The sequence below is a fragment of the Oncorhynchus mykiss genome, chromosome 26 (genome assembly GCF_013265735.2).
Source record: "Oncorhynchus mykiss isolate Arlee chromosome 26, USDA_OmykA_1.1, whole genome shotgun sequence".
In the NCBI taxonomy this organism is placed as follows: domain Eukaryota; kingdom Metazoa; phylum Chordata; class Actinopteri; order Salmoniformes; family Salmonidae; genus Oncorhynchus; species Oncorhynchus mykiss.
The window spans coordinates 18013306-18025548 of NC_048590.1; the positions used below are offsets into that span (position 1 = coordinate 18013306).

At 40.6% G+C, this 12243-nt stretch overlaps 1 protein-coding gene across 1 annotated transcript; it reads left to right on the plus strand.

Moving 5' to 3' along the window:
- Positions 1–245: 245 nt before the first annotated feature.
- LOC110506337 (apoptosis regulator BAX) lies at positions 246–5898 on the plus strand. The gene is made up of 6 exons (XM_021585890.2): positions 246–621; positions 1339–1387; positions 1480–1641; positions 3399–3531; positions 4085–4189; positions 5267–5898. Exons 1-6 carry the CDS (start codon positions 555–557, stop codon positions 5363–5365), a joined length of 615 nt encoding a protein of 204 aa, XP_021441565.1. The 5' UTR covers positions 246–554; the 3' UTR covers positions 5366–5898.
- Positions 5899–12243: the final 6345 nt, after the last annotated feature.

Sequence of the window (12243 nt, forward strand, 5' to 3'; positions counted from 1 at the left end):
TTTTCCCCATTCCTGGCAAACACAGCTGATTAAACAGATTGCATTCTAAACTGAAGATCATGACTAGTTGAGTATTGGAGTCTGGTGTGTTAGCTGGGTCTGGGGCAAAAGTGTGACACCAATCAGGTCCCCGAGGACTAGAGTTGCCCATCCCTGGGTTAGATGGTGGTGCAACACATTTTCTTTGTGAACGAATGTGCAATGCACTTTCCAAACTGTGAAAGGCAGCAATACGCAACATATTGTCTAGTCTGCGAGAAAGACACACGAAGAAGAGGCGTAGTTTAGACACACAACAAGCAGCCCAGGGCACTTACACAACCCACTGTGTATTTCCGTGTTACTTCCTTGTTCTGTCTTATCTTTGGTATTTTTCTGGAGAGAAATGTGTAGACAGCGGTAATTTTTGGGGGATTCGGCTACTTATCAATGCGAGCGACAGATACGCATAATAATAGTTTTCTTTAGATCCCCGCCTTGCGGTTACTGATTCGTCAAGACCCGCTGAGGTGATCAGGAGCTGTAGGACTTCTTCACCCCAGTACTTCTGGTCGATGGCAGACTCCCGAGAAAGACGGAAAACCGGGGAAGATGAGCCTCAGGGTGCAGTCGGGGGTGAAGGTAAATATTAATATGCGCTTGAGACTTTGAAAGATCGTCACCTGAATTTTTTAAATCTAAAATATTGTCTAACACAAAGTACAGGGTCCCGTCAGAATCATTGGTTGCGATCGAAGCGATACTTTGTTTTTCCCTGATCTTTCAGCATGTAGGCCTAGTTAGACTAATTAGCGAAATGGTGAAAACAGTCTTAGGTCGTCTATTTCAATATGTAAAAATCTAGCACTAAAAATCTATAACTATTTTGGGCTACACACTTTGAGCTTGGAAGGCCATAGAAATGTCCTTTGACGTCACTTCACTGTAACAAATGTGAAACAAAAAGTGTAATAACAGGTCAAATCAAAATCATAAGTTCGGAAAGTCGAACTCTAGAAAGAGGCCCGAGTCCCCGACTTGGAATTCCGAGTTGGATGACTGTTCAAATCGTTTTTTTCCGAGTTCACAGTTTTTTTGAACGCACTGAAGTTGAAGTTAGAGATTTCCGAGTTCCCGAGCTTCCAGTTGTTTTGAACGCGGCATAACTCTAACCCCCAAGTAAAGTGGCATACAAAGTCTACATCATAAAGGAAACATGTAGGTTCTGGGAGTGAGCAAAAGTCTCTGCCAATTGAATTGGAGCACAATGCGTGATTAACACATCTATCTGATCACCACAATAAACTGTCGTGTCATTAAACATTGATAATAAAATCACTAACAACATCTTTGTAACAGATGTCATCGACGACAGAATTATGGAACAAGGAGCTGTTGTTTTAAGAGGGTAAATACACTTAGCACTAGTACCATTAGTATCCATCCTGATTATCACATGATCCATTTTCACAAAATATTTGTACATTTTTATCCATGAAGGTATGTCATAGAGAGGGTCAGTGCAGAAAACCCAGAGAGACGTTTGACTCCAGAGGACCTTGGTGGCAGACCCAACGAACTAGAGGACCACCAAGTTAAAGACGTGGTACAACAGCTGCTGCTGATCGCTGATGACCTGAACAGAAATGCTGAGCTACAACAGTATGACATTATTTTCTTCTGAATTAGCATATTAGTTACAGTGCCTTCAGAAAGTATTCATACCCCTTGACTTATTCCAAATGTTGTGTTTCAGTCTGAATTCAAAATGGGTTAAATGATTGTTTTTTTTCACCCATCTACACACAATATCCCACTTGACAAAAGTTTTTATTTTTATTTTTTATGTTTGCAAATTGATTGAAAATGAAATACAGAAATATACCATTTACATAACTATTCACACCCCTGAGTCAATACTTTGTACAATCACCTTTGGCAGCGATTACAGCTGTGAGTCTCTCTTGGTAAGTCACAAAGCGCTTTCCACATCTGGACATTTCCCCTTAGTTATTTTCAAAATTCTTCAAGCTCTGTCAAATTGGTTGTTGATCATTGCTAGACAACCATTTTCAGGCCTTCCCGTAGATTTAAGTCAAAATTGTACCTCGGCCACTCAGGAACATTCACTGTCTTCTTGATGAGCAGCTCTAGGTGTTTTGGGTTATTGTCCTGCTGAAAGGTGTATTCATCTCACAGTGTCTGGTGGAAAGCAGACTGAACCAGGTTTTCCTCTAGGATTTTGCCTGTGCTTAGCTCTATTCCATTTCTGTTTTATCCTGACAAACTCCCCAGTCCTTAACGATTACAAGCATACCCATAACATGATGCAGCCACAACTATGCTTGAAAATATGGAGAGTGGTACTCGGTAATATGGTGTATTGGATTGGCCTTCAAAATAACACCTTGTATTCAGGACAAAAAGTTAATTGTTTCGCCACATTTGTTTCAGTATTACTTTAGTGCCTTGATGCATATTTTGGAATATTTTTATTCTGTACAGGCTTCCTCTTCCAAAGTCACCATTGGCCTCATGGTGAAATCCCTGAGTGGTTTCCTTCCTCTCCGGTAACTGAGTTAGGAAGGATGCCTGTATATTTGTAGTGACTGTGTGTATTGATACACCATCCAAAGTGTAATTAATGACTTCACCATGCTCAAAGGTATATTCAATGTCTTCAATGTCTTGTTTAGTTTTTTACCCATCTACCCTTCTTTGCGAAGCATTGGAAAACCTCCCTGGTCTTTGTGGTTGAATCTGTGTTTGAAATTCACTGCTCCACTGCGGGACCTTACAATTATCTGTGCGTGTGGGGTGCAGAGATGAGGTAGTTATTCAAAAATCATGTTAAACACTATTATTACACACAGAGTGAGTTCATGCAACTTATATAACTTGTTAAGCACATTTTTACTCCTGAACTTATCGTATTTAGGCTTCCTATAACAAAGGGGTGAATATTTACGGACTCATGACATCAGCTTTTCATTTTTAATTAATTTGGAAACATTAAAAATAAACATAATTCTAACTTTGACATTATGGGATATTGTGTGTAGGTCGGTGACAACAAAACAATTCTAAATTTAATCAATTTTAAATTCACACTGTAATGCAACAAAGTGTGGAATTAGTCAAGAGGTGTGAATATTTTCTGAAAGCACTGTATTTGGCTGGTCTATGTGATGGTGGTGGTTTTATGTACTATTTTACTCAAGCAACAAATAATATATGCCTGGATGTGAACACAAATGAGTATATTCCCATATCCTATTGTAGTGGTTTGGCAAATTGTCATCAAATGAAGAACTTTATTATTTTATCATTGTTTCATTTCCTTGACAACAAGAAACGTGGAAAGAGAAACAATTACTTTTCCTCATTTTCTAATTATTTGTCTCTCCTTCCTCTGACAGCCTAATAAGCACAGTCCAGGTAAACTGTGTCCAGGATGTGTTCTTCTCAGTGGCCAGGGAAATCTTTGCAGATGGTATCAACTGGGGCAGAGTGGTCTCCCTGTTTCACTTGGCCTACAAGCTTATTTACAAGGTAACACTTGGAATGTGCCTGTTACTGAATATGAAATCATTGAAACTTACAATTGTACATTTTTTAAATGCCAGCAGCATACCACCCTGCATCCCACGGCTGGCTTGCTTCTAAAGCTAAGCAGGGTTGGTCCCTGGATGGGAGACCAGATGCTGCTGGAAGTGGTGTTGGAGGGCCAGTAGGAGGCCCCCTTTACTCTGGTCTAAAAAAAAAAAATCCCAAATGCAGTGATTGGGGACATTGCCCTGTGTAGGGTGCCGTCTTTCGGATGGGACGTTAAACGGGTGTCCTGACTCTCTCTGGTAACTAAAGATCCCATGGCACTTAACCCCGGTGTCCTGGCTAAATTCCCAACCTGGCCTTCATACCATCACGGTCACCTAATCATCACCTATTTACAATTGGCTCATTCATCCCCCTTCCTCTCCCCTTTAACTATTCCCCAGGTCGTTGCTGTAAATGAGAACGTGTTCTCAGTCTACTTACCTGGTTAAATAAAGCAGAATGAATCTCCCCTCACACTATATGTATATTTGTTATCCCCCTTTCCAAGGCACTGACACAGAACCACTTAGAAATCATCAAGAAGGTTATTAGCTGGGTATTACAGTTCATCAGGGAAAATGTCTCCGCTTGGATCCGACAGCAAGGAGGATGGGTGAGTACCCTGCTGGAGTATGCCAACATGCCCGTCCAGATGTACAATGGGACTATATTTTATTTAAAAAAATACCACAAGAGCAGAGACGCTATCACAATCAACACACACATGCAGTAAAGAGATCAATTGAAAACAGACTGTGGGGGATAGAGGACTGACGAGGTCATTGGTGCCCATTTAATAAATTACATTTTTTAAAAGCTGATCTAACAAAGTGGATATTTTGTCAAATCTGTCATGATGTATGTGTTCGAAAAGGCCCACAATGTGCTTACTAAAATCTGATTTGGTGCATAATATTTAATGTCCTTTTTGGGTTTAGAAAACATGTCTGCTAAATGTCAACCACCGTTCGGATAAGCTGATAGGGTAGCTAGCCATATAGCAATTAGTGGTGGTATTTTTAAGTTGTTTTTAAGTGTAATGCAATTGATTGGTAAAGATGACGTGAACATGTATTGCGGGAGACATACATACAAGCGTTGTACAGTTTTTTTTTCCTTCTTTACACCGATGGTGTCAAATACACAAATAAACAATAGCCTAAATGTAGGCTAACTTCGATGGCCGGTAATGAGGAGATTCTGGATCTATCCCCCACACCGTTTCCATGGCTTGTCAGTTATTTTGGACAAACTCTTATTAACTGATCTATTCAAGAATGCACATCTGACAAGTATAGCCATAAGTCACACGCCCATCGGACAACCCAAAATGTAAACGATGCTAGTTGGTAAGTTCTACGTATGGTGACTCACACGTGCATGCATATCAAGAGGAGGAAGCGCTCACTCCTACTCAAATACGACCATGCACATATGTGTCCTCAACGGCCGATGCAGGCAGGCAGTTCCGATGTGGGCAACACCGAGTTCAGCTACCTGTGCCACTTCACAGTACTGTCAGTTCACGAAGCGAAGCTTGTTTGATGATGAGTAACCTTGCCTCACGCCTATAGATCCCAGAACGAGCACTAAGGCTTTAGCTCAGCCTAGTCCAGCCTATGACTCCGGTTAGTACGGACAATCGTAATGGTTCCACTGTTGTGTGATTGACTTTTCGTTTTGCTTGCAGGAGGCGGTTGTTAGCACCGTGTCACATTGGCGTACTGTGTCGCTTGTGGCTGCAGTGGCTTTCGTGATGGCCGTGGTTTACTGGAGGAAAACACGCTGACATCATCTCAGGAAGTGCCCTTGGTGAAATCAAAGTGCCCTTAAAATGTGGACAGTTCTCTAGGAAGACAGGTTAATGTGTTATGTCCTGTGCAGTTGATTTGACTTTGGGGCAAAGGTGACCTAGTAATCTTTATTTTTATATGTGTATATATATATATATATATATATAAATGATGAATTGATCTGAAAAGGGAGATTCAGGGGCTTTTTGGTACAGTACTCCAAACTGAGCAAGTATTTATTAGTACCAATGTGAAACAGAATTTTTCTATTGCTCAAAATAACCTTCTAAGGTGTTTTATTGAACAATGTTTTATTGGACATTAGCTGTTTTATTGAATCACAAATCTTCTATTGATTTGGAATTAAAAGTAAACCACTACTATTTTTTCACAGCTCTAAATAGGTATTATATACAGTGGGGCAAAAAAGTATTTAGTCAGCCACCAATTGTGCAAGTTCTCCCACTTAAAAAGATGAGAGAGGCCTGTAATTTTCATCATAGGTACACTTCAACTATGAAAGACAAAAATCCAGCAAATCACATTGTAGGATTTTTAATGAATTTATTTGCAAATTATGGTGGAAAATAAACTTTTGTTATTGACCAAATACTTATCTCAATACTTTGTTATATACCCTTTGTTGGCAATGACAGAGGCCAAAGTCTTCACAAGGTTTTCACACACTGTTTCTGGTATTTTGGCCCAGTCCTCCATGCAGATCTCCTCTAGAGCAGTGACGTTTTGGGGCTGTTGCTGGGACATGTACTGGCTTAAGCAGGGGGACACATCTGGCACTGCAGGATTTGAGTCCCTGGCGGCGTAGTGTGTTACTGATGGTAGGCTTTGTTACTTTGGTCCCAGCTCTCTGCAGGTCATTCTTGTGATCATTTTGACCCCACGGGGTGAGATCTTGCGTGGAGCCCCAGATAATAGCCATTAATACAGGTAACGAGTGGAGGACAGAGGAGCCTCACAGGTCTGTGAGATCCAGAAATCTTGCTTGTTTGTAGGTGACCAAATACTTGTTTTCCACCATAATTTGCAAATCAATTCATTAAAAATCCTACAATGTGATTTTCTGGATTTTTTTTCTTCTCATTTTGTCTGTCATAGTTGAAGTGTACCTATGATGAAAATTACAGGCCTCTCAACTTTTTAAGTGGGAGAACTTGCACAATGTGTGGCTGACTAAATACTTTTTTGCCCCACTGTATATGTATCTGAATGGACCAAATGTCTTTTAAATCGTGGCAATCATGCACACATGTTTAATAAAAATACCTTTGCCAAAGCAAAGTAATATTGAATTTGTAATTTACTTTTAAGTGTTTTCTCATTAACTCCACTTCCTGAGGAAACTTTGGTTTGGGACCATACTAACTCTTTCATGGTTTGACCAGATCCCTCTTTAACTAATATGTTTTATGGTTCTTTCTCCTTAAACCTGAAAGAATTGCCCAATCCCAAGGGTGGGCAATCTTACCCACCAAAGGCTGATGTGGGTGTAAGCTTTTGTTCCAGCCTAGAGGAAACACCTGATTCCACTAATCAATCTTGTATGATAGAAGGACATGCAGTACTATGCTTAAACCTCAAGATGTCGTAGTACTCTTATGAGAAGTATGTTGGCGTATTATAAACAAAATTGGAATTGTACATAGTTTAGACTATTTCACAAACTAAATCTAGTCTGCGATAGAAATGATAGATGCCTTTCACCCAATCCTTTCTTACCTTTCTCACAGTTAGTGATTCTGTTAGTCCTTTACCTTTCTGACAAAATGAACATGCTGGGTTATATAGACATGATCAATGATATTACATAACAAATGCCTCTCAATTAACCTCATTAGACTGCTCTAATTGCAAAAATGATGAACATGTATTATTAATCATGTATTATTTGTCTCAGTGTAATTAACTCTATTCTCAACCAAGGGCCGGATTCAATCAAGACCGCAGGAAACGGACACTAATGAAACATTCTGTTGTTCCCTGCACAAGGGAAGGTTTTGGTTTCATTGTGTAAACACTCACCAATAAGTGTGTAAAAATCTTATTTTATGCCACTGGTGCGATGTGATTTTTATTCAATGCAGGTTCCCGCAGTGTGAGTCTGATTGAATTCTTCGATGCCAGTATTTAACATTACGTCACATTAAAAGTGTCCCTTGCACGTGACGATTTGCCAATGTCTTCACCTGAGTACTGCTTTGCCTGGCCCATCTCCAACAGACACAGCTGTGCAAATTGCACCGGTCTTAGCACCCCCCTTATTTGCAAGGATGCAGCATCCAATCATTTTGAAGAATATTGTGTGTGCACGTTTTTTTTCTACCTCATGATTCCTATTTTTACAATTAGTCATTGAATGTCCGACGGAAACGGGTTGCCGATTTCTGGGCCTGAGGAAAGATTTAACTTTAATTTCCCGCTCCCTATTGGTAGCATACATTCTGAATCAAACCATAAAACGCCTGCTAGATCACATGCTCAACAGGCATCTGGCATCTCACTCTAGTCAGCTGACATCTTTAGCCAATCTGCTGAACATGGCTGTCACTGGAAATGTCAGCCGCGAGGTAAACACAGGGCTAATAACCAGTGATCCACGCGACCTCTAAAAAGTGAAGGCAACCAAATGTCACTCAGTGGTGCAGTCGATACAGAGGAGAAACCCCGAGTGACATCAGCCCAGTCATCACTGCGTCATCAGAGAGGGTAACACACTGACAGTGGACTGGTCTCTGCACTTCACTAGATCTCACAAAACATCCTGCTGTACATGTATTGCCATTTGTAAATGGATGGTTGTTTACAATTTAGGTCATTTCTGTCAAATATCCTTTAATACTACGTGTGAACTTTAAACCACAGTTACCCCCTCATGTGACATCAGCCCTCACCTATGACAGAGGGTTAATAGATATCATGTGGTGATCACTAAAGCAAATTTAAAACTTCTAAAGACCCGCAATAGGCGACGATTGCTCCATGACACTGAACAAAAGCCGGTGTGATCCCACGTGGTCCTCAGTAGCTCAGTTGGTAGTGTGGCTCTTGCAATGCCAGGATAGCGTTGGGGACCGCCTAAACGTCAAAAATGTATGACTAAGTCGCTTTGGATAAAGGTGTCTGCTAAACGGCACATATTATCATGGTAGCTAATGGCATCCTAATGTAGGTAAAGAAACAACAACCATTTCGTGAAGTGCCGTACTTCAAGCTTCAAGGTGCCCAACTCAAGGGTTAATGGCATTGCTGTGATAGTCAAAGCAAACAGAAATGGGCCAATTTGATTTGCCTGTTTCTCTGACTTTTAAAGCAGATACAAATCTTAAGGGGTTATTCAGGACTACTTAGTCATCTCGGTGAGAGTCGACCACCTATGGGTTCCCTTCTGCACCGGTTTAAACCCCAGGGTCCTCTGACCACAGTGGATGCCAGGGGGGAAGAATGCAACACAAACCCACTGGCACGTAGTGAGGGCAATGTCCTGGGAGAAAACAAACACAGAAAAGGAGAAAAAAGCTGAGCACACGTTTATAATTGTATTATCAGAAAAGTTGTTTTACTACGAACAAACTTGCCAACTGCCTAAATTCCAACTGGACAATGGAATTAGCACAATTCACACTGCAATAGTCTTCATGTGGACATATTACATTAAAGCAGTATCCTTGATCATCTGAATGTATAGCTAAACAACATTGAAACAGGCTTGGTGATGGAAGTGTTCATTGGGAATAGCTAACCTCTCCATTAGGAAAAACTCAAATAGAATGAGACTATGCAATTTAGTAACAGATAGTATTAGACCATCGCGTCTACATCAAAGGATGTCGTAAGACTGTTGATAAGGTGATATTTTGTGCAAAGAGAGAAGACTTTTGATCTGAAGCGCAGTATGTGCCCTGTGTTTGTGTCACAGCACTTGGCCATTCATTTACCCGTTTTCAATGGATCAAATACTTTTTTGTGTTCAACATTTAAAAAAAAATGATATTTCTCCAAACTTACACAAAGAGCAAAGTAAATTAGGTCCCACTTTAAACAAACAACAGCACCAGGCTTAATGAAGTGTTCATAAACTGTTTTTTAAGGCCTATGCATCATATAATTTATACACCTATGTCATACTATATAGAGGGTGTGGATTATTAAGGGTGAGACTATGAAGGGTGGCAAAAGGGCTTATGTCACATTTGGAAAACACCAAATGTAAGCACCTTTCATCCCCTATTATGCTCAATGACTTATACATTATTTGCGAGGCAAATATATATATATATATATATATATATATATATATATATATATATATATATATATAGTGCTTATGAACACTTATGAATCTACTGTAATGGACATTAGAGTTCTTGGCAGTAGAAGGGCAATAGTTTGAGAATAAAAATAGTTGCCCTCTGATGTTTCTATGTAGTTAGATTCTATCCCACCAGATGTCAGTATTCTTTGTTTGTAGCTAACTGTTCAGTGTCTTCCTATGTTTCAGTAGAGACTATTAATGTACTGTGCAAGATAGCCTTGTTGCAATTATAAACACTCTATTGTCACATTTAAGAATACACATTTTTTCATCACTGGAGAACACAGCTTGGAAAGAATCTCAGCGCCAATACTTGGCAGTGTCTTAGTTCTCTTCTTGAGTTTGAAACTTTGCAATTTTTCAACACCCATCATTTTCATATTTTTTGATTACCACGGACATTGCATGTATACCTGATAAATATTTAATCAGTGACAGTATCATGGTAGATAGATATATTATATGAAATCTTATTGTGCACACCAGGAACATATTATTATATCATTGCAAGGAGAACATGCCCACCTGGTCAGAGAAAAAAAGAGACAACGCCATTGTAACAAATTTCCATGTGTGGCTTTCTGAAACATTTAGAAACACAGAAATGGCGCGCTAGATATGACAATGTATAAATACCCCTCTTATCTTTATTAATCGGGAACCAGTGAATGGTTGTGTCACTGTTCCATGGTCACTTCAAATTCCATTCTGACAGTAAGGGCACTTAAAGCACTCTCAAGTGTTCATTCATGATCAACCTACAGCAATGCGAGGTTCAGCCAAAGGTTTTTTTGTAAGTTTTTTTTTTATTTTTTGAAGTTGAGCGGTTCACGGCAGTTATTCTAGACAAATTATCAACACTGAGGGATCCTTCAACTCCGATGTCGTCTAAGGAGGAACCTTTAACCCATTGTGTGCCTCTAATCCTCAACTCCCACCCCCGTGACCCCCGTTCACATCTCTGCTGCAGGGGAGGCCAACGACAGCGCGGCCAGACTCTACACTCATTAGATAAATCCCCATCACTCATTGTGATTATGTTTTACGATGTAGACATGTGTGTACTGAGCAAGACAACACCAAGAAAAACATTGTCCAAACATCATGCCCTAAAGAAAGAAAGGCATCAGACCACTGCATGGCCCAGGCTGCTGTGCAGGTGCTGTTCAGCATCACCTAGTGTTTCCGTGGCTGGTTGGGTTAAAGCTTAGAGGGAGTTAATGCTCCTCCTGTGTGACCTATAATCCGCTGCTCCCTCTCTCTGGCTCTCCTGTTCAACTGAATGGAGAACTTGGGAGGTGGGTGAAAGGGAACAATTGTTATAGCTGGGGTGAACCTGCCTTTCAGACACTGTCTGTCTGCCCCTTGCCAGCTGTGCAGTTAGTGTTAGGGGATTTGTGATCATTTTCCCCACAGGGCCCTGTCCTCAACTCTGGTGAGGGAGTACTAACGGCTAGACTATGGGGAAAATGACCCCCTGCCTCTTGCAATAGGCCTCCGTGGGGCTTGATGGGAGGCAGCACTCTGCTCAGTGGTCTTACCCAACTTTTTAAATGAGTGTATTTACAATTTTATTTTACCTTTATTTAACTAGGCAAGTCAGTTAAGAACAAATTGTTATTTACAATGAAGATTTTTACCTTGTTCAGCTCGGGGATTCAATCCAGCAACCTTTCAGTTACTGGCCCAACGTTCTAACCACTAGGCTACCTGCCGCCCCAAATACAAACCATAATTGAATGACCTTTTCCAAAATTGTAAAACTATTGACTGCCATATTAGAACCCATCTGTTAAATAAAGATTTTGTCTAAAATGAACTAACCTGGGACTGTAAAAGGGAAATCATTACATTATCCCAGTTTGAACATATAAATAGATGTGATGTCAGATGTCTTGTCTAGGAAAGTTGACCAATCTACCCTCTGTGACAATATATCGTTTTTGCTGTGATCCTCTGTTGCAGCCGGTTTGTCTGGGAAAGGTTGACTTGCATCAACCACCTCAAATAGGATACATGTGGGTGTGGTAGGGTTCTTAACAGGTTGTTTCTAGTTCCCATCTATATGATCCTAGGCTCTACATCCACCTGTCTCACATCTGGTCAGTTTCATCTCCAGTGACTGACCAGGTCAAGGACTGACCTCTTGTCCCACACCGACATACTAAGATAACTTTGTTTTCCCTGGTGGTATAATTAGTATTTATAGAAATGCCAGCTTCACACGTTAAAACACTATAGGCCTTCTGACAGGACCGGACAGGGCCTGTAAAAAGCATCTGTCTGATTTATTTTAACACTGCTGGCCGGCCTTCCTGCATGCTGTCAGTCTGTCCTGCAGCAGGCAGCACACAGGACAGTTTTCAGGATTACAGAGGGAATTTAAGGTGTCCCACAGATATTTTCCCAGCTAAGGGATCACTGGAGCTGGCGTTCGGACTGAGTGTAAGTATGTCACGACTGTGGTCGACATTCTAGGAGGCTCAAAGAATGAGAAAGATTGATTATCGCCCCCGGGCTGTGGAGTGAGAATTCGGATTTCCA

What these genes read in the sequence shown, in the direction of transcription:
- LOC110506337 (XM_021585890.2), top strand. Translation starts at nt 555, where the DNA reads ATGGCAGACTCCCGAGAAAGACGGAAAACCGGGGAAGATGAGCCTCAG. An exon ending in GGGTGCAGTCGGGGGTGAAG is followed by an intron (nt 622 to 1,338) that starts GTAAATATTAAT and finishes TCTTTGTAACAG; the next exon opens with ATGTCATCGACGACAGAATT. An exon ending in GGAGCTGTTGTTTTAAGAGG is followed by an intron (nt 1,388 to 1,479) that starts GTAAATACACTT and finishes TTATCCATGAAG; the next exon opens with GTATGTCATAGAGAGGGTCA.